This window comes from Dermochelys coriacea, chromosome 12, assembly GCF_009764565.3.
Source record: "Dermochelys coriacea isolate rDerCor1 chromosome 12, rDerCor1.pri.v4, whole genome shotgun sequence".
NCBI lineage: Eukaryota > Metazoa > Chordata > Testudines > Dermochelyidae > Dermochelys > Dermochelys coriacea.
In genome coordinates, this window is record NC_050079.1 from 23,584,939 (window position 1) to 23,607,794 (window position 22,856).

General features: G+C 40.1%; 2 protein-coding genes across 5 annotated transcripts in view; one reads left to right on the top strand and one right to left on the bottom strand.

The window, feature by feature from the left end:
* Window positions 1-22,856, bottom strand: part of CEP89 (centrosomal protein 89) — a 120,945-nt gene that overhangs the window by 25,623 nt on the left and 72,466 nt on the right. The gene's annotated exons all lie outside the window — the stretch shown is intronic.
* Window positions 6,417-8,657, top strand: LOC119841096 (E3 ubiquitin-protein ligase RNF182-like). Its single transcript, XM_043495141.1, has one exon. The coding sequence runs from the start codon at window positions 6,535-6,537 to the stop codon at window positions 7,258-7,260; it is 726 nt and encodes a 241-aa protein (XP_043351076.1). The 5' UTR covers window positions 6,417-6,534; the 3' UTR covers window positions 7,261-8,657.

The window sequence follows — 22,856 nt, forward strand, 5'->3', positions numbered from 1 at the left end:
CCACTTTCTGCTACCTTCATTAGACTGCTGAAAATCTTAGATGCTTATTACACGTATTCAGAAGTTTTCAGTAGTTTATAACTCAGTTAACCAAGTGATTTTTTCACACTTGGTTGTGGATATTAAACCTCATCGTCATTGAGCATTATTTACATGCCAATTTCAACCATCCTTAATACCTGCACAGAACAAAGTGCAGCAATCTTCACACTTGTAAAAGTGCATATTTCCAACTCACTGACTCAACCAGTTGAATAGATTTGGCCCATATTTTATTTACCTACCAACCACCCTCCTAAAATCCACACACACCAAACCAAATGACCCTTCTGTTAAGATCAGCCATAGAATATTTCAGCCCAGACAGTGAATATTTTTTCAAATTATGAATGTGTGAGTATGGGGCTTGTAAGTGAAACCTTAACTATTGTATAGCAGTTGATGCCAAGCAAATGCTATAACTGTGTCTTCAGAACAAAAATTTAACACATTGCAGTACAGTCAGTCAATTTCACTTGTCTTTAAGAGTTCATCATTTAAAAGGTTCTTTTCTCCATTTTTCTGCATGTGCTTTCTGCACTCTATTTTTACCTTCTTCCCATTAAGTTCACAGCTATGGCTGCTTAGATTCGAACTTAAACATTGATATTTTACATTACCAAAATAATCCATAAGAAAATGTTAGATAAATTAATTTTGTGCCTGGTTGCTATTAATTTAATACCTTATGCAGTGGATCAGATGCAACTATGCATGCAGCTTATGATCTTTGCCATTGCTGAGTGTGCGCAGGTTAGGATTTCTGTGCAAAAGATAAGACTTCTGCATGCCCATTGGGGCTTGCACAGATATAAAATTGGCTGTTGAAAATCTGGCTTTGCTTTAGTAAAATGGCGTAAAATATTTATTTCTTTTGAGATTAATATCAAGATTTGGTCTAAGACACAAATCACAATGGTCTCTAGGTGCCAATTCTTGACTTTCTGTATATGAAGTTGAAAATTGATCTGATGTGTTTTAGGAATGCCTACTGCTGTCATATTTTTGATACACTACAGTTACTCATTTGGACAAAGTTGTCAATTTGAACATCACCTTTAACCCTGGGACTTGTCTAGTACATTAATTGCAGAACCAAAAGACAAATATACTAGAAGGCACCTGGTAGTATGCTCTTTTCAAAAGCTCTTTGCTTTCTCCAAGTTGCCTTCTGTGCTGAAATTTTTCCTCCTTGATTTCTAGCTGAAGGTGAATGTTTATTTTTTGACAGTATGATTAAAAATATATATATATTTTAAAAACAAAACTAGTCACGCGTGGAGAATTGCCTACAGCAAAATCTGTAAATTATACTCATTGAGGACTGATTTCTTTGCCTATTTGAAAAAGGTTGGGTTTGATTCACCAAGTAAAGTTTTTAGAAGCCTGGGACATTCAGGTCAATGCAGTTCATTGATAAATATATTATACTGAGAGGTAGTATATGACCATAAAATTAAATTGTGGGCCAGAATCACCCTCAAACTCCTGAAAGACTCTGGGTTCATGCCAGCTATGGTCGCAGAGGGTTGAGGGAGACAAGCTAAGCTTTCACTCCCCTTAACTTCCTTTTGAATCCACACTTAGGCTACTATGGCCCAACTCTCTTTAGGGTCAGTTGAGGCCAAAGCCACTTTGTAAAGGAGGCCGAAGGCTACTTACAGCTGCTGCACACTTTCACAGACCTGGCAGCATCTCCCTGTGACACTGGTGTATTTTGCATATATCTGCTGACAAGGAAATATATTTCTTTTTAATTGGGCCTTAAAGGTGAGATTGCATGAGCTGCACTATGGCCCCTGCCTTAATAATGGCACCTTAGAGACTAACAAAGTTATTAGAGCATAAGCTTTCGTGAGTTACAGCTCACTTCATCGGATGAAGTGAGCTGTAACTCACGAAAGCTTATGCTCTAATAACTTTGTTAGTCTCTAAGGTGCCACAAGTACTCCTTTTCTTTTTGCGAATACAGACTAACACAGCTGCTACTCTGAAACCTGCCCTAATAATGGAACAGCTGGATTTCCTGAAGGTACTGAGTGCTAGGATGGGGACAAATAAAGTAAAATAATGTGAACATAAAACTTCCCTTAGAAAATTGAAATGTAAAAATAATTAAATTATAGCTGTATTCCTGAATCTAATTCTTAACCTTGAACTGCTTCCAAAATGGTTGAGACCTGATTCTGTAATACATTTTTGAATGATATGCTTACAACTTATTTTTATTACTATTAAGATTTTGATTTGAAATTAGATAACAAAATAGTGCAACATGTACAAGAAACAAGCAATTTTGTTTTGGTCACTTTCAGTAATGTGGGTCTTTGTGAGAAGCCCGGAATACTATAATTTAGGTGAAGCAATGTCAAATTAATCTGTTTTGAATCACGATACATGTCTATCACAGAATGTTATTCAAACACTACTTTGTTTTAAAAGGAGGAAGTAAAAAAAGACTTAATTCCTGATTTACTTAGACGAGTCAAGGGTTTTATATCATTGCTACATGGGGACCACAATTTTAATATATACTTAGTAGGTAAGCTCTTTGGAGCAAGAACTGTCTTTTTGTGAGAGTGTTTGTACAGTGCCTAGCACAATGGGGCCCTGATTTTTTCTGTTGGCCTAGGGTCTGCAATACTACAATATAAAAAATGAATAGTAATATAAACAAATTTCCATTTTCCACTCAGAGTATAATATAATGCTTGAAATTATTATCGGGAGATCTTCACTTTAATATATGTCAAGAATAAATATATATATTACAATCAGTGACAAACATCTGCATTGTTCTCAATTTAAAGTTTAAAGACTGCCTGATTCAAATGAACTGATCGTATTAAGCATCCTTATAATAAAATTATATTATGATTATTCAACATCATTGTGTAACTAAATAAACATAATAAACCAAAGCTATATCGTGTGCTAGCCAGTGAAAACTCCCAGAAGTTGTGAATTCAAAATGGTGGCCACAACCTCAGTGTGGTTACAGTTTTGTGATGGTTTTTAGGTTTATATCCTAGTTCCAAATGCGTGGGAAGAGCATTTTACCATCACACAGAAGTTGTCAATGCTGTTCTGTATTTTTTAAATATAATTGATTCTCACACTAAGATTTCAACCTAAGCCTTAACTTAAGGTAGTAGAGGTTATCTCCCTGAGGAAAGAATAAGTCTTCTTAATTACACATACATATCCTTTTTGTGCAGATACTTAAGAAGCCATGGCTAACAAGAAGTACATTTTTATTAAGAGGGAAAAAGAATCATAAATTAAATGGCTGAGTTGTCAGGACAAAGGCAGAACCCACTATTTGGAGACGGCCCTCACTGTTTCTGACAGTCATGCTCCTTGATACCTGGGAATAATCTGTCAGTGAACCTGGAAAAATTGCTCAAGATTTAATAGACTGATAATGACCAATAGCTGCCTAGTTATATTGGGTGTTTGCAGCTCAGGCGGCTCCCAGATGCCAGCACAGCAGGGCTAAGCAAAGCAGACTGCCTGCCTGATGCTGCTCCCAGAAGGGGCCAACACACCTCAGGCCCCTTACGGGCAGGGAGGACACATGGCTCCGCACAGACCCTCTTTGCAAGCACAGCTCCCATTGGCCGCAATTCCCCGTTCACAGCCAATGGGAGCTGCGGGGGCGGTGCTTCTGGGCAGGAGCAGGCTGCGCTGGTCGCTTTTGGAAGCAGCCTGGGGTCTTAGTGGCTGCGCTGCACGGCAGAAATTGCAATAGACTGGGAGAGTCTCCAGGATCAACCAGTCGATCACAATTGACCAGTTGGTGACCACTGCTCAAGAGGAAAGGAAAACTAAAACATTCAGGCCAAAATGGCTATCTGAGGGATTTTAGGAGGCTGGGTTCTTTTCTGGGAAGCCTTGACTGACTGCTTTTAACTGTCCACAGTCTCTAATCACAGGGTATACTAAGATTAGATTGACATGTTATGGTGAGGAAATTAATCTAGCATACAGAACTGATTTCTATAACCTTGGCTTCTGAAGGTTGAATGCAATAATAATAGTAATTGCCAGACAAATTACACATTAAACTTGTTTTACTGAAGTCTGTAGAAGAAAGCAAATGAATTGTTTGTCATAAATTTGTCTAGAATTGAAAAACTGAGTTAAACTAGTACACTGAGATTTCTTTAAAAAAATAAGTTAAATTCAATAGAACACCAAACATTTTTTCTTCTAAAAATAGTGACACTATAGAGAAAGAATACCAGTTCTTATACTGAGGATGTAAAATTGACTCTAAAATGTAACTTACAAAGAAGATTCAAAAATGAAACAGCAAGCTTCTTTGAAATATATTTCAAACTGCACACATGAAGGAAACAGAATAATTTAGGGTTCCGCTCATTCCCCTGTAACTTTGTAATTATTGATGTTTAAATCTTGATAGATTGTTCATTTAAGTCTACTTTTTTATCCCTGCCAAATATATAGTCTCACTTCAGTGGTCAAACAGTTCATGGTTCATAGGTCAAAGCCTCCTACACCTGTTGCCAACATGAAGGAGGCTGTTAGATACCAATGTGATAGGTTCCTTAGAACTTTACCAATTACAGTAGTTCACTTGCCAAGGTGATTTATACCTTTTAAAGGATCTGCTATTACATACAAATTGGTAAACATAAACAGAGTAAAGAGAATCAAGATCAAGACAACCCCAAAAATAAAAATGGTGGAAAGACTCAATACATGAATTCAAATACTTCAGGCTCCAATCCTGCAAACATACAGGCTTGTAACTTCATGTACATGAATTAATAGGACCATTATCTTATAAAGTTATTTATATGTGCAAGTGTTTCCAGGATTGATATCTTAATTTTTACTATTTCAAAAGAATGTGCAACTTTAATGCAAGCAGAAATTGGGTCTCATCATGAACCTATTTTAAGTCAATGGCAAATCTTTCATTCCTCTTGCCTGATTCCATTAACACAGAAGCTGCTGTGTAGTAATTTGAGCCTGATGTTCTGAGAAAGGACTAATTTTACTTGCTAACAAATCAGAGTAGAAATAAACTAAACTTTTCTGGAAAAAAGCTGAGGAAAAAAACATATTGCTGAGAAATGGAAGGTCACAATGGTCAGAAATTGCTATAGCTTCACAAACATCTGTATAATCCCAAAGCATGACTAATACAAATGTCATAGGGAAACCACTATAGTTAAACAATCATGTCTCTGTTCAGTAACTTTAAATATATAGGTTTCAGAGTAGCAGCCGTGTTAGTCTGTATTCGCAAAAAGAAAAGGAGTACTTGTGGCACCTTAGAGCCTGACAAATTTATTAGAGCATAAGCTTTCGTGAGCTACAGCTCACTTCATTGGATGCATCCGATGAAGTGAGCTGTAGCTCACGAAAGCTTATGCTCAAATAAATTTGTTAGTCTCTAAGGTGCCACAAGTACTCCTTTTCTTTTTTTAAATATATAGCACAGCTAAAATGAGCACCTGTGACGCCTCCTTTTTGGCTTCAGACATATGGAACAGTGATCCAGGAATATTCATGATTGATAACAAGATTCATCTCCAAGGCAAAGCAAACTATAAACGCTTGTCAATGTTAGATTGTAGGAAGTGCCTTAGTAGTTGTTTTGGGCTATATTACTCAGACCTTGAATTACAGAAACTACAAAAGCACTTTTGCAACTTAACTTGATGGCATTTTTAAAACTTCGTTCCACTGATGAACATTAAAATATCAACAGTATTCAATAACTGGCAATCTCAGATACAAAAAAATGGGTTGCTGCCTGTCAGAACTGATGTATTCAGGTAAAGCTGGATCGAGAATCTTGCCTATATATACCCACATGGTGCTTGGTTCAGACAGTTAAAACAGCCCTTGCGTTTTCAGGAAAAAATGAAATTCTAAAAGGCAGGGATCCTGTGAGAAGTGATGGGGAGGGGAAATGGTATGTGAGATGAGACAAACTCATGGTCTTCTGCCTCCTGGCCCAATGCACCTTTCCCTAGATCAAAAAGTATTTTTATATAGTAGTGAAGGGGGCAAACATCTTTGTTTTTTTTCTCTGATCCAGATGTTCTGGTCTTTATGGCTGCTTTCAAGTGATGCACGAGGGTCAACTGTGCTGGGAAAACATGTGCACTGCAGATAGAATTCTCAGAAAATGTAAGAAGCAAGACTCTAGCAAGTACTACTGCCCATATGCAAATGGCAATTTTTCTGCAGCTTACATTCAGTCTGAGCCAGATACCAAGCATAGAAAACTTGAGCCAAAACGGCTAAAATTTGACAAGTTATATGCAATTGAAAACAAAGAGGGTTACAGTGGAATGTTAGGCAATTTTAATATGAGGCTTGGTTCCAGCTCCTTTGCCTACTTCTTAAAACCAACAGTAGAATTTATTCTTGGGAAAATTAATGTCAAACAGATTTTTAGGTATACGGTAACTTACTGTTTCTCTGACTTCTTTTGACAGTGTGCCTAAATTAAAGATGAGTTACCCTCACACTGAAGGGGAAGAAAAGGTGCCAAATGATGAGCTGGAGTGCAAAATTTGTTACCACAGATTTAACATTCATAGTCGTAAACCCAAAATACTGAATTGTCTTCACAGAGTATGTGCTAGATGCCTGACTAAAATACTTCACATAGGAAATGGCTGCCCTTGCATTAGTTGTCCCTTTTGCCGCCAGGAGACAGAGTTGCATGAAGATGAAGTTGAAGGACTACCTAATGATACAAACGTTATGTCCAAACTCATGTTAAAAGACAAAACAATATGTAATTCCGACTGTGAAGAAGTAGTTTTAACACCAAAGAACTTGGCTTCCTCAAGCCCCTCTCACGGATCTTCAAACTGCTTAGTAATAACAATTATGGAAGTACAGAGAGACTCTACTAGGACTCCAAGCCAAAACACTATCTCAGATTATTATGCAGACCATAGCCTTGACTCAGTATCCGTCAGTTCTCACAGTCAGCTAGACCAAGATCTCTTCTCTAAGCTTTGTAATCATGTACCCAGAATACTGGTATGGCTGTTAGGATTTTTCTACTTTGGCTCACTGCCTCTTGGAATCTATTTATTAGTGATTCAGAAAGTGACACTAGGAATTGCGTGTGTCAGTTTTGTTCCCTCAAGTCTAACTGTATGTCTTGTGTATGGTTTCTGTCAATGCCTCTGCCAGGGAATGTGTGACTGCTCTTCAAGAAGCTGAGAGGAATTGTGTTATCAAACTGTACATTTGAATTAAACTTTGAATGATAACCCTACAGACTTCCAATATTATGCACTATTAAGGTGATTGCAATATGATTTTAAGTCTTTCATGGTCCCATTTCTTACCTATAACTAGCACAAAGGCCTATGTTTAAACAAACAAAAAAAGCACCACCACCATTTGTGTAAACACTAGAAAATTGGCAAGGTAATATTAAATAGGTAAATATCACCTTTTCTTTGAACAATGTATAATTTCATAAACACCTCATCGTGTCAAGAATTCACAAATGAAAGTGATAAAAATGAAATTGTTTTCTACATTATGCTTGTATTTTTTGAAAAAAGAATGAAGATCAGAAATATTTTGAGTACAACTTGCTATAAAAACATATTTCAAGCATCACCTTAGATTACTTTTCCAAATTCAGTTTGGTATTTTATTGGAAACTTAAATGCTCGGATGATGAGAACCAATACAGGATCTAGAATTAAAAGCAAAATAAAAGTACAATAATTTTAAATTAAGAACTCATGTACTATTAAAATCTTGGAGAAAGCAATTTATAGTTAAACTAAATCTCAAAGGGACATTAAAAACAAATTAAGTATTTTCAAAAGACGTTTCCAGAATCTTTTCAGAAACTACAGCTGAATAGTGTATGTCAGAGTACACCAGAGTAGAAATGGCTTTAAGAACTGTCTTCAAAATGTTCAATAAAAACATGCCTACAATGTATATGGTACCTTAAAATCAAGGCATTAATTACAGGCAATTTAAAAAAAATACAGAAATAAGTTTATTTTATATTAATGTTAATTCCATATGCAAAAATGGTTGATTCATTTTTCTGAACATTTTTATTGAACCTACTTGATATTGTTACATTACACTTTATTTTTTAAAAGGTAATTGAATTTTGTATAGTTCTAGTGTAAACCAGAATCTAAATTGCAAAATGGTATGCACGAGGGCTTTTATATAAAGATTTGTACAAAATAATTATCTAGTAAATCTCCAAACTACCAATGGGTTGGACTTCTGAAGAAAAATGGAATTTTGGTAGCAAATTAAGAAGAAACCTGCATAGCTTTAAAATACAAATCAATGTAATAAACATTATATATAAAAAACAATGTTTTGATGCTTTTTTTAAATGGTAATGCACTATTTCATTTTAAAGCAATCTATAGCTATCCCAAATGTTGTTTTAATATGTCCACAGATTAAATATCAGCTCCTGATATATTTTTCATTGAGTCCTTAAAAATCAAACAATTTAACTTGTACTGTATGCAACTCAAAAGGAAATGTAAGAAATTATTTTTGTTTTCTCCAGAAGAGCATACAAAAAGGTGGAACTGTGTGCCACTAAGCCAAATCCACTCATGCACAAAGGCTAACTAAACTGGCTTCACAGAGGGATGGCATTTCTCCCTGTAAGGCTTATGCACACCCTCAGTGATGGGGATACGTGCTGTACAGAGCCACTGAATGACTGTTCAACCTCAGCCTGCTCCCTCGTTTCCCTTTCCCCCAAATAACCTTTTAGGTGCTATGAGAGGAGCTCCACAAAGTCTCCCAACGGCCTGCCATTCTCCAACATGCAGGTGAACTGCCCCCACTCAACTGCTTTTTGGTTGTCACAAGTGGGCAGACCTAAAGGGTGTAGGATTTGCCAAAACATGAACTTCACTCATTTATCAAATTGTTTTTAAAAAGCAGAAATAGATGGTCTCTATTATGGATACATTCAATACTATGTACACTTTCATTTTCTAACCATCTCTCATTCACGTTGGCAGTCACCCAAGACTCTGTGCTCTCATCTTCACTTTAGGATTAGATGTCTCATTTACACAATCCAACTTCTATTTCTTAAAGTGCCCCTCTCCCCAGTGCCAAAGGCAATGAAAGATGCTCTTTTCCAATTTTGCAACACAGTCCGCAAGGGCCTTTGTAAAAGTTTATACTCTAGCCTTTCTAGAAAATAAGTGTATTGTTAATTACTACTGTTAGTAGTATAAAAAGCCCAACACAAGGCTGGATCCCTCACTGTGCTACACACTGTAAAAATGTATAGTAAGAGAATCTCTGCCTTGAAAAACCTCCTTATCACAGGGTGTTGCTACAACTCAGAGAACACTGATTTGATTATTCAGGTTCTGGTCTCTTGCTATCTAATCCAGCAGGTGCTGATAGTTTTGTGCCCATAAGAGGCTCAGTTCTTGGGAAAGAAGGAATATATAGTACCTCATACTGCTTTGCGGTGATCCCATGAATGATCTAAGGACAGCACTGACGGGCTCCTAAGCATTTTCCTATCCCACATACAGTACTGTCTGTGCAGTCCCAACAGACACTGCCATTCAAAAATTCCAAGGTTGTACACTCAAAGTATGTTTATCATCTACAATGGAAGATCCACACAAGCAAACTTCAAAGAAGAAACATCCTTTTCTCCTTCCACACTTCTTATACTGGAAACTCTTGAATCTTTGTTGCCTCCACTGGCAAAATCAGAGACTACAATATGACTATGTGAAAAACTGTGCTACTAGTTAGGATTAAAAAGGTACCACACAACTATAAAAATATTTAACAACTTTGATAATACTTGTGCTTTGATCAAAATTTAAGCTTTATTTTAATTTTTTCCCAGTTTTAAATCAATACAAGAATCAGACTCTCTAGAGAACACTCAATGACTTGTTTTTCTGTATATTGGATACTGTGGTTAAATTATCTGTCAAAATCTCTATTTAATAGGACAGATTATCTGATATACGATTAGGGTGTAAACAAATTACAAGTGCTTGTAACAAAGACCTAAAGATCATAGTTCAGATAACACCGTAATCATGATTGCTGAATATGCTGCCATAAACTTACTTCTGAGTCATTATGTCATATGCTTAATTAACATTTTTATTTTTTTCAGAGTAGCAGTCGTGTTAGTCTGTATTCGCAAAAAGAAAAGGAGTACTTGTGGCACCTTAGAGACTAACAAAATTATTTGAGCAGAAGCTTTCGTGAGCTACAGATGCATTGCATCTGATGAAGTGAGCTGTAGCTCACGAAAAATTATGCTCTAATAAATTTGTTAGTCTCTAAGAATATCTGAGGAACAGTGGGGGGTGGGGTGGAGGGGAGAAATAACATGGGGAAATAGTTGTACTTTGTGTAATGACTCATCCATTCCCAGTCTCTATTCAAGCCTAAGTTAATTGTATCCAGTTTGCAAATTAATTCCAATTCAGCAGTCTCTCGTTGGAGGCTGTTTTTGAAGATTTTTTGTTGAAGTATAGCCACTCTTAGGTCTGTGATCGAGTGACCAGAGAGATTGAAGTGTTCTCCAACTGGTTTTTGAATGTTATAATTCTTGACGTCTGATTTGTGTCCATTCATTCTTTTACGTAGAGACTGTCCAGTTTGGCCAATGTACATGGCAGAGGGGCATTGCTGGCACATGATGGCATATATCACATTGGTAGATGCGCAGGTGAACGAGCCTCTGATAGTGTGGCTGATGTGATTAGGCCCTATGATGGTGTCCCCTGAATAGATATGTGGACAGAGTTGGCAACGGGCTTTGTTGCAAGGATAGGTTCCTGGGTTAGTGGTTCTGTTGTGTGGTGTGTGGTTGCTGGTGAGTATTTGCTTCAGGTTGGGGGGCTGTCTGTAAGCAAGGATTGGCCTGTCTCTCAAGATCTGTGAGAGTGATGGGTGGTCCTTCAGGATAGGTTGTAGATCCTTGATGATGCGTTGGAGAGGTTTTAGTTGGGGGCTGAAGGTGATGGCTAGTGGCGTTCTGTTGTTTTCTTTGTTGGGCCTGTCCTGTAGTAGGTGACTTCTGGGTACTCTTCTGGCTCTGTCAATCTGTTTCTTCACTTCAGCAGGTGGGTATTGTAGTTGTAGGAATGCATGATAGAGATCTTGTAGGTGTTTGTCTCTGTCTGAGGGGTTGGAGCAAATGCGGTTATATCGTAGAGCTTGGCTGTAGACGATGAATTGTGTGGTATGATCTGGATGAAAGCTAGAGGCATGTAGGTAGGAATAGCGGTCAGTAGGTTTCCGATATAGGGTGGTGTTTATGTGACCATCCCTTATTACCACCGTAGTGTCCAGGAAGTGGATCTCTTGTGTGGACTGGTCCAGGCTGAGGTTGATGGTGGGATGGAAATTGTTGAAATCATGATGGAATTCCTCAAGGGCTTCTTTTCCATGGGTCAGATGATGAAGATGTCATCAATGTAGCATAAGTAGAGTAGGGGCATTAGGGGACGAGAGCTGAGGATGCATTGTTCTAAGTCAGCCATAAAAATGTTGGCATACTGTGGGGCCATGCGGGACCCATCGCAGTGCCGCTGATTTGAAGGTATACATTGTCCCCAAATGTGAAATAGTTATGGGTGAGGACAAAGTCACAAAGTTCAGCCACCAGGTTAGCAGTGACATTATCGGGGATACTGTTCCTGACTGCTTGTAGTCCATCTTTGTGTGGAATGTTGGTGTAGAGGGCTTCTACATCCATAGTGGCTAGGATGGTGTTTTTAGGAAGATCACCAATGGACTGTAGTTTCCTCAGGAAGTCAGTGGTGTCTCGAAGATAGCTGGGAGTGCTGGTAACATAGGGCCTGAGGAGGGAGTCTACATAGCCAGACAATCCTGCTGTCAGGGTACCAATGCCTGAGATGATGGGGCGTCCAGGATTTCCAGGCTTATGGATCTTGGGTAGCAGATAGAATACCCCAGGTCGGGGTTCTAGGGGTGTGTCTGTGCGGATTTGTTCTTGTGCTTTTTCAGGGAGTTTCTTGAGCAAATGCTGTCGTTTCTTTTGGTAACTCTCAGTGGGATCAGAGGGTAATGGCTTGTAGAAAGTGGTGTTGGAGAGCTGCCTAGTAGCCTCTTGTTCATACTCCGACCTATTCATGATGACGACAGCACCTTCTTTGTCAGCCTTTTTGATTATGATGTCAGAGTTGTTTCTGAGGCTGTGGATGGCACTGTGTTCTGCATGGCTGAGGTTATGGGGCAAGCGATGCTGCTTTTCCACAATTTCAGCTCATGCATGTTGGCGGAAGCACTCTATGTAGAAGTCCAGGCTGCTGTTTCGACCTTCAGGAAGAGTCCACCCAGAATCCTTCTTTTTGTAGTGTTGGTAGGAAGGTCTCTGTGGGTTAATATGTTGGTCAGAGGTGTGTTGGAAATATTCCTTGAGTCAGAGACGTCGAAAATAGGATTCTAGGTCACCACAGAACTGTATCATGTTCGTGGGGGTGGAGGGGCAAAAGGAGAGGCCCCAAGATTCTTCTGCTGGACTAAGGGTATAGTTGGATAGATTAACAATATTGCTGGGTGGGTTACGGGAACCACTGTTGTGGCCCCTTCTGGCATGTAGTAGTTTAGATAGCTTAGTGTCCTTTTTCTTTTGTAGAGAAGCAAAGTGTGTGTTGTAAATGGCTTGTCTAGTTTTTGTAAAGTCCAGCCACGAGGAAGTTTGTGTGGAAGGTTGGTTCTTTATGAGAGTATCCAGTTTTGAGAGCTCATTCTTAATCTCTCTCTCTCACAGATCTTGGGAGACAGGCCAGTCCTTGCTTACAGACAGCCCCCCCATCTGAAGCAAATACTCACCAGCAACCACACACCAGAACCACTAACCCAGGAACCTATCCTTGCAACAAAGCCCGTTGCCAACTCTGTCCACATATCTATTCAGGGGACACCATCATAGGGCCTAATCATATCAGCCACACTATCAGAGGCTCGTTCACCTGCGCATCTACCAATGTGATATATGCCATCATGTGCCAGCAATGCCCCTCTGCCATGTACATTGGCCAAACTGGACATTCTCTACGCAAAAGAATGAATGGACACAAATCAGACGTCAAGAATTATAACATTCAAAAACCAATTGGAGAACACTTCAATCTCTCTGGTCACTCGATTACAGACCTAAGAGTGGCTATCCTTCAACAAAAAAGCTTCAAAAACAGACTCCAACGAGAGACTGCTGAATTGGAATTAAATTTGCAAACTGGATACAATTAACTTAGGCTTGAATAGAGACTGGGAATGGGTAAGTCATTACACAAAGTAAAACTATTTCCCCATGTTATTTCTCCCCCCCACCCCACCCCCCACTGTTCCTCAGATATTCTTAGAGACTAACAAATTTATTAGAGCATAAGCTTTCGTGAGCTACAGCTCACTTCATCGGATGCATTGCATCCGATGAAGTGAGCTGTAGCTCACGAAAGCTTCTGCTCAAATAAATTTGTTAGTCTCTAAGGTGCCACAAGTATTCCTTTTCTTTTTGCGAATACAGACTAACACGGCTGCTACTCTGAAACCTCTCCTTACAGTGTGTATGATAAACCCATTGTTTCATGTTCTCTGTGTGTGTATGTCAATCTCCCCTCTGTTTTTTCCACCAAATGCATCCGATGAAGTGAGCTGTAGCTCACGAAAGCTTATGCTCTAATAAATTTGTTAGTCTCTAAGGTGCCACAAGTACTCCTTTTTTTTTTTGTTTGCAAGTTTTTTTGTTTAAGAAAGCTTTGTTAAAGACTTGTGTATTTTTTTTTTTTTACCTTTTATTAGTTCCTATTTATGCTTTTCCCTTCTTTATTGCTGTAGTGCCAAGTCAGCTTTTTCAAATTTGCGTTATCAGGTCCTAATGTATTTAAAGTTTATCTTGTGCTCTAGATTTGACAGTCTTCTGAAAATAAGAGACTTTGTCACTGAAAGTTGGTAGTGTGTACTACATCTAAATAATTGGCTAATTTTTCTGAAAATGTTGCTTTCTCCAGCTCATACAGTAGTGTCATGTAATATGACAAAAATGCACTTTAAATAAATGCAGATTTTCTGACATTTAAGAAGATTACCAACTGGCATCTTTTTAAAGGGATGCATTTACTAAGCTCAGATACATATGAATGGGAGAAAAAGCATGGTTCAAGCATGATTTTATAACTGTATTGGTAAAACTGTAGAGTTGTGTAAGATTGCTACAGTGATGCTTTGATTGTGATTACCTCCCCTAAAAACTGCACTGCTTAATTTTTTCACCTAGCATTGGTAAATGATAAACCTGAAAGAATTCAAAATAAAATAAATCTATTTGTTCAATTTTCTTTGGCGTTTGACATCACTTACGATGTATAATCAAGATTCCTGTACAGCCAATCAGCTTCCCTGCTGAATGCATGGGTCTTTATTTAGAACATCTGTGCCGAGAAAACATAGGAAAACGTGGCAGTAAATCTGTAGAAACTTAAGGGCATCCAGATGAAAGCATAGTAACAAACTACTTTTAATTCCCTTTTTGAAAATGATTAGATTTCAAGGTGACTGTCCCTTTTATTAAAATAATTCTTCATAGAAGACTGAGGGGGCGTAGGGTTGGCTGGGTGTTTTATACTGGTGCTAATGGTGCATGAGAGCAGAGGGTGCTTGAGCTGCCCCAACAGGTACCACTGAGGGGAAAATTTCCAGCGATCATGCTCGGGATGCTTGCGCTTAGAGTGGAATGCACATGTGCAATCACTCAAAGAAGAATAAAAATTCTGAGTACTTTGCCAGGACATAATACATTTTATCTGCTCTCTTGCATATAGGGAGAATAGAAGCTGGAGTGTGCCAGATGATCTTCCTGGCTTCGCTGATAGGCAAAGCTATGCGGGCAGATGAGGGTGAATGGAGGATATTGAGCAGCTTATGACGAGGCTCCAGGAGTTGACAACTCTCTAGACTAAATTCTAGACGTGCTTAAAATCATCTGTCAAGGATGAAGAAGGAGGCATGACAGATTCACCAGTAGATGAAGAGATGTTGACTACAGGATTCCTCGAGGGCCACGTCTCCTGGAGGGAGCAGAAGATGTAGGTTGCCCCTCTCTGTGATGACTGGTGCTCGATGCTCTGGAAAATTGTTGGCGATAGGTCACCCAAGAGTCCCAATATGGCCAAGGAGGAGGTGCATAAGGCATAGGAAGAGGCACCCAACAGTACTCATACTAGTGAGGTGTTGGTAGCAATTGTGGGCCACGAATAGCTGCAGCTTCACCAGAGGCTTCTGGAAAGGAATGAGGGGAAGAATGCTGAATTGACACATGAGACACTGAGGCAAGTTCTTAATCAAAATCCTTTCCCTCAAGCTCACTCTGGAATGATGGAGCACCTGGAGAGATCTGAGATTAAACTATCGGTACCGGGCAAACTTCAGGTGATCTCAGTGCCCTTGGATTCCGATAGCATATCTGCGCCAAGCAGTGGGGAACTGGGCGTCTAAGATACAGCCAGGTACCAGAGAAAATAGATCTCCTGCCGCACCGAGGTGATCGTGACAGAGGGCACTGACAGTACTGTAGGTCTTGGGAGCTCAGAGGGAAGCGCGGTCTCTCACGGTATCATAGCTCTTGTGCTCTCTGAGGTAAGCATGGTCAGAGCCCGAGCGGGGTTCTTCAGTACCAAGGAAGCAGAGGAAGAACTCTTCTTGCCACCTTGGTCCATTTATAGTACCAATGATTTCTCCAGGTCCGAGGCTTTGTCATCTTTCAGTCTAGCCATGCCCTAGCTACCTGATTAGAGTGCCAATGGTCCTGGAGAAGGTGAAGATACCAAAGACCTCAGCTTTTTAGAGGTAGATTCTCTACAGGGTGAGCCAGGACACATTCTTTTAAGGGCTTATGAGAGGAGTCCTATGTCTTCCTCTTAAATGCGCTGGAGGTGTGGAGCTCTGACATCACAGAGGCAGAAGACTTGCTCAGAGACTGGCGTCCCGGGGGTCAGAAGCTGGGCTTAGAGAGCTCTCCATCATGAGAGGATGAAGCTTTATCTCTGTTTTTTCTGGCTCTTTATTTTAGTGCTAGACAAAAGTTGCACTTCTGGGCAATGTGCGATTAATTCCCTGAGGCAACAGATGCTTCAGGAAACCCCATTGCTGACTGGGATCATCTCCCAGCATGACAGATATCTGAAACAAAACCTTGCAGTAAAGAAGAACTACAAACTAACTAGTATCTATCTAAATACAATACGAGTGAAAAGAAAAAAAAATTAAGAAGCTATACTATTACTAATACTATGACTAACTATTAATAAGAAAAGTGGATAAAGTTGAGGAAATCTCAATGGGACAACTGCCAGAGCTCTGCTCAGGCTGAGGCAGTTGAGAAGGAACTGAGGGTGGTTCACACATTCAGCACTATATAACAATGTCACAGGGCACAAGACTAACATGCATGTGTGGGCTGAATGGACACTGCTATGAGAAATCTCCAATCAAAAGCACAGGGGTTACTAGCACATCAAAGTGGAGCACCCATAAGGGCTACTACTTGAAGAAGAAAGCTAACATGTGCTACCCAGGGAATATGTACCCCTGGGCCTTGGACAGCCTCCTAAATCTTCCTCCTTCTCCATATAGTGAAACGCTTTTGATACAAGGGGGACCTCTGGACCTGGGGAAGATGGGGAAAGATTTATCCCTATGGCCATACATTTAAGAGAGGGAGGATTGTTCCCGGTCTTGACTGGATCTCATTCCTTCTGCCCTGAAGAGGAAGTGATCTTCCTTTGAGGCACCACTGCCCTTGCCTCAGACCCTGCAGAGCACTGCCCATCGAGGTGGGGCAGGGATAGATTCTGAATACGGCATAATTCCATAAGTCTCCTTTAACATATAAAGGACCCAGTATTCTGCCATCACTTATACTATATAACCTAATCTAAGTCACACTGACAATCATGACTTTATTACACATGTACAACTGTATTGAGTACTGTGACTGAAAAGACTATTAAACAGTAATGTTCAGCAGGGATTGAAATAATAAAAGAAAAATATGGATGAACTTGCTTTCAGATTTGACAGCCTATGTATTTATTTATATTTTCACTAGAAAAATGGTATTTGTCAACATAATTCCTTTCTTTTTGACTCCAATGAAAAGTGATTTTTGCAAATTACTACACATTTTAAAAATTAAGCACAAGTGAAAATATTTAAAAACCTGAGTTGCTCAAAATATTTAAAAGTGGTGAAAATATTGCATATTGATTAGGTGAAAGGTACTGTAAATCTAGAAAAGACTATTTAATTTTAGCAGAAAAGAAACAAAATTAGACTGTCTGCCAATGCATCTCTGTGGCTCTTCCATTTAATCAAATATTTAACTTACAGCTAAAGAAAAAACAAAAAAGGCAAAACAAGCTTATAAAACGGAAAGAAGAAAATTGTCCTAGCTTGAGATAATTTGATAGTAAAGGGTTATGATGTTTATCACTGTAGTAATTGCTGTGGAAAAATTAAAATGACGCATACAGCATTATATGGCTTTTTACAACATCCTCATTATTATAGTAACATTTTTGTCATATGAAAGTATACACTAGTTTTATAATAGCATTTGAAAGCTGTAATTAAAATGTCTTCACATTACATCTGACTCAAAATGGAGATGAACTTAAAAAAACCCCAAACGTCACTTAAGGCAGGAATTCAGGTGCCTGCTCCGCACACATTCCAAAAGCAAAAATGCAATGTTAGGTAGACACTAGATGGCACACTGTCATGGATATGGTAAATATACAGATGTGTATGGAAACCAAACACAGCCATGTAACTCATGACTGCCAAAAGAAGAGAAACACTTGGATTGTTTGTTAGGGTAGGAACCAGAGCCTGAGAAGGGGACTATGCCTAAGCAAGTCAGAGTGACCCAGAAGTATTTTGTTAATTCCTTGAAGTTCCATGGGGATAAACTATCCCAGAACAGAGAAGACTCGGGCTAGCAAAAAGATCTAAGTACCTCTTCCAGGACCATTAGATGGATTGCAAACAATTCCTGTCTCCTAGGTCCTGAAACTCAAACTTGGCCTGATGAACAAGACAGACCACAGGAGCACTACAGCCACACTAGATATTGGATTTGGAAACACATGAGCAAAAAAAAATACCTTTTCTTTGATCTTTAGGATAACATGCCCCGTAAGTAAAATGAAAAGGTAGTAAGTATGAGTAAGTTACTCACAGGATAATGCTGCCCAATGTAGTCTGTGACAGAATGCATACAGGGCCCAGAGATTATAAAAGCATGTGTGACCTGCAGATCCAATTGGACCAAAGCAGTGACTACCCTTTCATTACCGCTATTTCAGTACTTCTCATGATGAGGTGGGGGCAGATCCACTGCTGACCTTAGGGAAAATGGCACCCTGGGTGAACTTGCATTTTGGCAACTCTGGCCCCTGTGGGCAACCCCCCCATTGCCCTACCCCCCGGGGGCTCCTCACCCCCCATCATCCTTTGCCCCCATGGGCTCCCCAGACTCCATACCCTCTACCACCTCCGGGCCACACTTCCTCCCTCACGTGCTGAATATGTATTAAAAGAAGTAGCAGAGCACAGTCCTGGCACAAATTAAGTACTGGCTGGGCAGTCAGATAGGGGTTGCTGGCTGGGAGCCAAGCTCTCTAAAGGCAACATCTCTGCCAGCAGAAGCGCACAAGTAAGGGTGGCATGGTAGATGCTGTATTGCCACACTTACTTCTGTGCTGCTGCTGTGGCTCGTGGTGCCTGGTGCTCAGCCTGTGGCTCAAGGTGTCTGTCAAACAGACGCTGCATCTTGCCAGAGCCCACGGCCCTCCCGCAGCCCTCTGGACACTCCTGGCTCACCAGGCTTGCCATTTCAGATGGGGGGTGGGGTAGAATGGAATTTTAACCATGATTCCAGGGGCTACTTAGGCACCTGAAAACTCTCGAGTATTTTTGTAGATAACTTAGGAATTAGCTGACAGGAGCACTGTATCTAATTCCTGTATAAAGAAAGAAAAAATATATATGAACACCAATTAAAGCCATATTTTAAATGTATATGTAAATTTTGAGCAATCAGGAGATAATACGAGGTATTCCCAATCCCAAACCCTGAGGTATCAGTTCTGGAGTTTTAACATAGTGTACAAAGTATCAAACTTATGTTTCTGATATCTATCTTTGGTAGAGATAAATAAAATCTGCTTAAAATCTGTTTACTTTCTCTAACAGACACACACACTGTTACTGCCATTATCTACTCTATTTCAGTCAATTGTTTTTCACTCCACTAAAAATGTATTTACTTCATTTTAATATATGCAATTAAGGTTTTCTCTCTTATTAAGAACAGGAATTTATTTTTATTTTTCTAATTATTTTGACATTTATATTTACTGATCACAATCATGTATGTGACTCACTAACATTTGACACCATCATTACTATGAGTATCATACTTGGAACTGCATTTTTATTATTTTTATTATTATTTTTATTATTTTTGTAATAATAAGTTATTTTACAGGTAACTAAAAACCACAATAACTTCATCTGCACAGTGTCTAAAGTTGTGTTTAGCTAATTTTTTTAAACTGGTACTACTAAGGTGAGTACAAGCTAAATTTACATTTTAGAAGGATACTAGTACCATTGATAATTGTACCATTTTAAATAATGAATGACAAGCACAATATGGTAATAAAAGTAATAATGATAATTACATCAGCCAGGACAGGTTAGGCATTTTAGAGCTCACTACTGAAAGAATAAAATTTAAGCATAAGTGAGAAATACAATTATGAAATGCACAGACCAGTCAAAAAAACTAACAGTACTGTAATCCTTAAACTTTAAAAGAATAAAATTACAATTATATATATGTGTATGAATACATGTGCATTGCGCATTTTGACAAGAAGTACCAAGAAGTAATAACAACAACAATAGTACAAGTGGGTTGGCGGGAGAGTGTGTTGGGGAAGTGTGAGAGTATGTGTGTGCGACAGCGCGCTGTCTCTTCAAGCAGAGAACTCACTAGCCTGAAAGCTTATTCAAGCAGCAGCTTCCATGCTTAACCCAGAGGCTGCAGCACAGACAGGCTCCTTGTCCCACACACCAGCTCAACGGAAACTGGGTACACGGGTAGGGGGACACCCTGACATTAGCCCCACCCCATCCCACTCTGCACAGCAGCCAGGAGGCTCCTGGTCCCAAGCTGCTTGGCCAAGGCGGAGGGAGGGGATGCAGAAGCGGCAGCGGCTGCAGGCAGCAGCAGAGGAGGAGGGGCACCTCTGCGCTGGAGGCACCCCCCGCATGTGCTGGCCAATCCCGCCCACCTCTAAGGCCAGCCCTGGGTTGATCTCAAAAGACACACTGTGAGACAGAAGTCCACTGGTGCTAGTTGGCAAAGTGTTCATGGTTCTTTACAAACAACTCCTGACTCAGACCTAACTTACAACACCTAATACACTGCTTTCATGGTATTTATCCATGAAAGGTAGTATATGAGGCCTCTATAGAAAGCTTGTAACTTATCAAGTCATAATCATTATAAGATGTGTATGCTGGTAATATTTAAGGAATAACGTAACTATATTGAAAATTATGCCTTATGGTCAAAGTAAAAGTTAGTCACCAGGCAATCTTTTGTCTTGGTGATGGCCATTCATTATCTGTGAACAAAGAATGATTCAATATATCGCAGGGTGGAAAGAGACACTCTGAATCCATTCACTGAGGAGAAGAAGTATTTCATGACAGATTGGATCCAGCCAGCTCTGCAACACACTGAACTTTTGGGGGGCAGGAAAGAACCTACTTTATTAGATGGGAAAGGTAACTACTACTAAGTGTAGGGCCTAGTGTACGGGTCCTCAAACTGGGGGTCGGGACCCCTCAGGGGGTCAGGAGTTTATTACATGGGAGGGTCGCAAGCTGTTAGCCTCCACCCTAAACCCCGCTTTGCCTCCAGCGTTTATAATGGTGTTAAATATATAAAAAAGTGTTTTAATGTACAAGGGGACCGCACTCAGAGGCTTGCTATGTGAAAGGGGTCACCAGTACAAAAGTTTGATAACAACTGGCCTAGTGTGTGTGTTATGATTTTGTTTTGCATTGTGTGACAAAGTCAAACCAGACAGCTGTACAAGAGTGCTGGCAGGTATATCATCCATAGAATGGTAAAGTTCCTTTTCCCCATGAGCTGAAATGTTACCTCAGATAAATTACGGACACCCGAGTCTAAATAAGGGCTGCCTGTGACCTTTAAACACCCCTTTTCTGGTGCGAGAGAGGGAGGAGAGATGGGAGACAAGATGCATCAGGACAAAAGATGTCTCCTGAGTGGAAGGCTGCTCTCCTCCATATATGGGAAGCAATCACCCTAATGGACTTTTGGAGAAGGACTGGCACACAGTGGCCATCATAATAAGGCAACACCCCAGAAAAAAAGAGGAGGGAAAGGTATTCCCTTTTTTGTGTTATGAACTTTTCTTTTTGTTTGGCTGAAAAGTACTCCTTAGGCCTACCCTAAGGCTCACCTTGTAAGTATGGAAGAATAAAAATTCTCCAGAGTTGGTCTAATTTACTCCAAGCTCCCCCACTGCTAAAGGGAGAAATGCTATGCCCAGCAAGCTGAAGGTGCCTTTGCAAAACTGTAACTATCTGTTTCCATCACTCTCTCCCCTTTTTAGTGGAATCTCTATTCTCTCCTAAATAACCCTTCTTTTGTTTTATTATAAATGCTCTCAAGTACTGTGCATTATCCAGAAGTGGTGATTTAAGGCAGTGGTTCTCAATCAGCGATATGTGTACCCCTGGAGTTACACAAACGTCTTCCAGGGGGTACATCAACTCATATATGTGTCAAGTTTTACAACAAGCTACATAAAAAACACTAGCAAAGGCAGTACAAACTAAAATTTCATGACAAGACAATGACTTGTTTGGACTGCTGTGTATACTATACACTGAAATGTAAGTACATTATTTATATTCCAGTTGAAGTATTTTATAATTATATGGTAAAAATGAGAAAGTAATAGTGTGCTGTGACACTTTTGTATTTTTATGTCCGATTTTGTAAGCAAGTAGTTTTTAAGTGAGGTGTAACTTGGGGGTACTGTGATGGGGTACCTGCCCCACACTGGCCTGTCAGGGGTTAAGAGAGCCCTACGGCAGCTGCGCAAAAAGCAGCCAATATGAAAGGGGCTGCGAGAAGCAGCCAATCACGGCCAGGCAGGCCAATATAAAAAGAGCTGCAGGGCAGAGCAAATTCAGTTGCTGCCTGGCACTTGAGGAGGGAGGACTGGCTGCCTTGCAGGGGGAGGAAAGCTAGCATTTTGGACAAAGCAGTGCTGGGCAGGATCAGGGGAGTGAGAGTGAGCTGACTGCTAAGACGATATGCTGAGGCACTGAGATAAGGGTGGAGAAGGTGCTGGGGCTGCAGGAAAATGGCCCAGGGAAGTAGACTGAGAGCTTGGAGGCAACACAGCATGTGGCTGCCATCTACAGGGTCCCTGGCTGGTACCTGGAGTAATGGGTGGGCCTGGGTCCCCCTCACTCCCACTTGCCACTGAGGAAGTGCTGGACCGTTGGACTACGGTACATTACCCCGGAAGGTGGGAGCACAGCGTGTGGCAGTCAGAGGGCTGTGTGCTGAAGAGGATGCCATGGTCCTTGGAGCAACATGGGTCCAGGACCAGAAGTGATGGTGGATGAGACACCACCGAGAGTCAGTGTACCGACCTGTGAAGCTGATCTGTAAG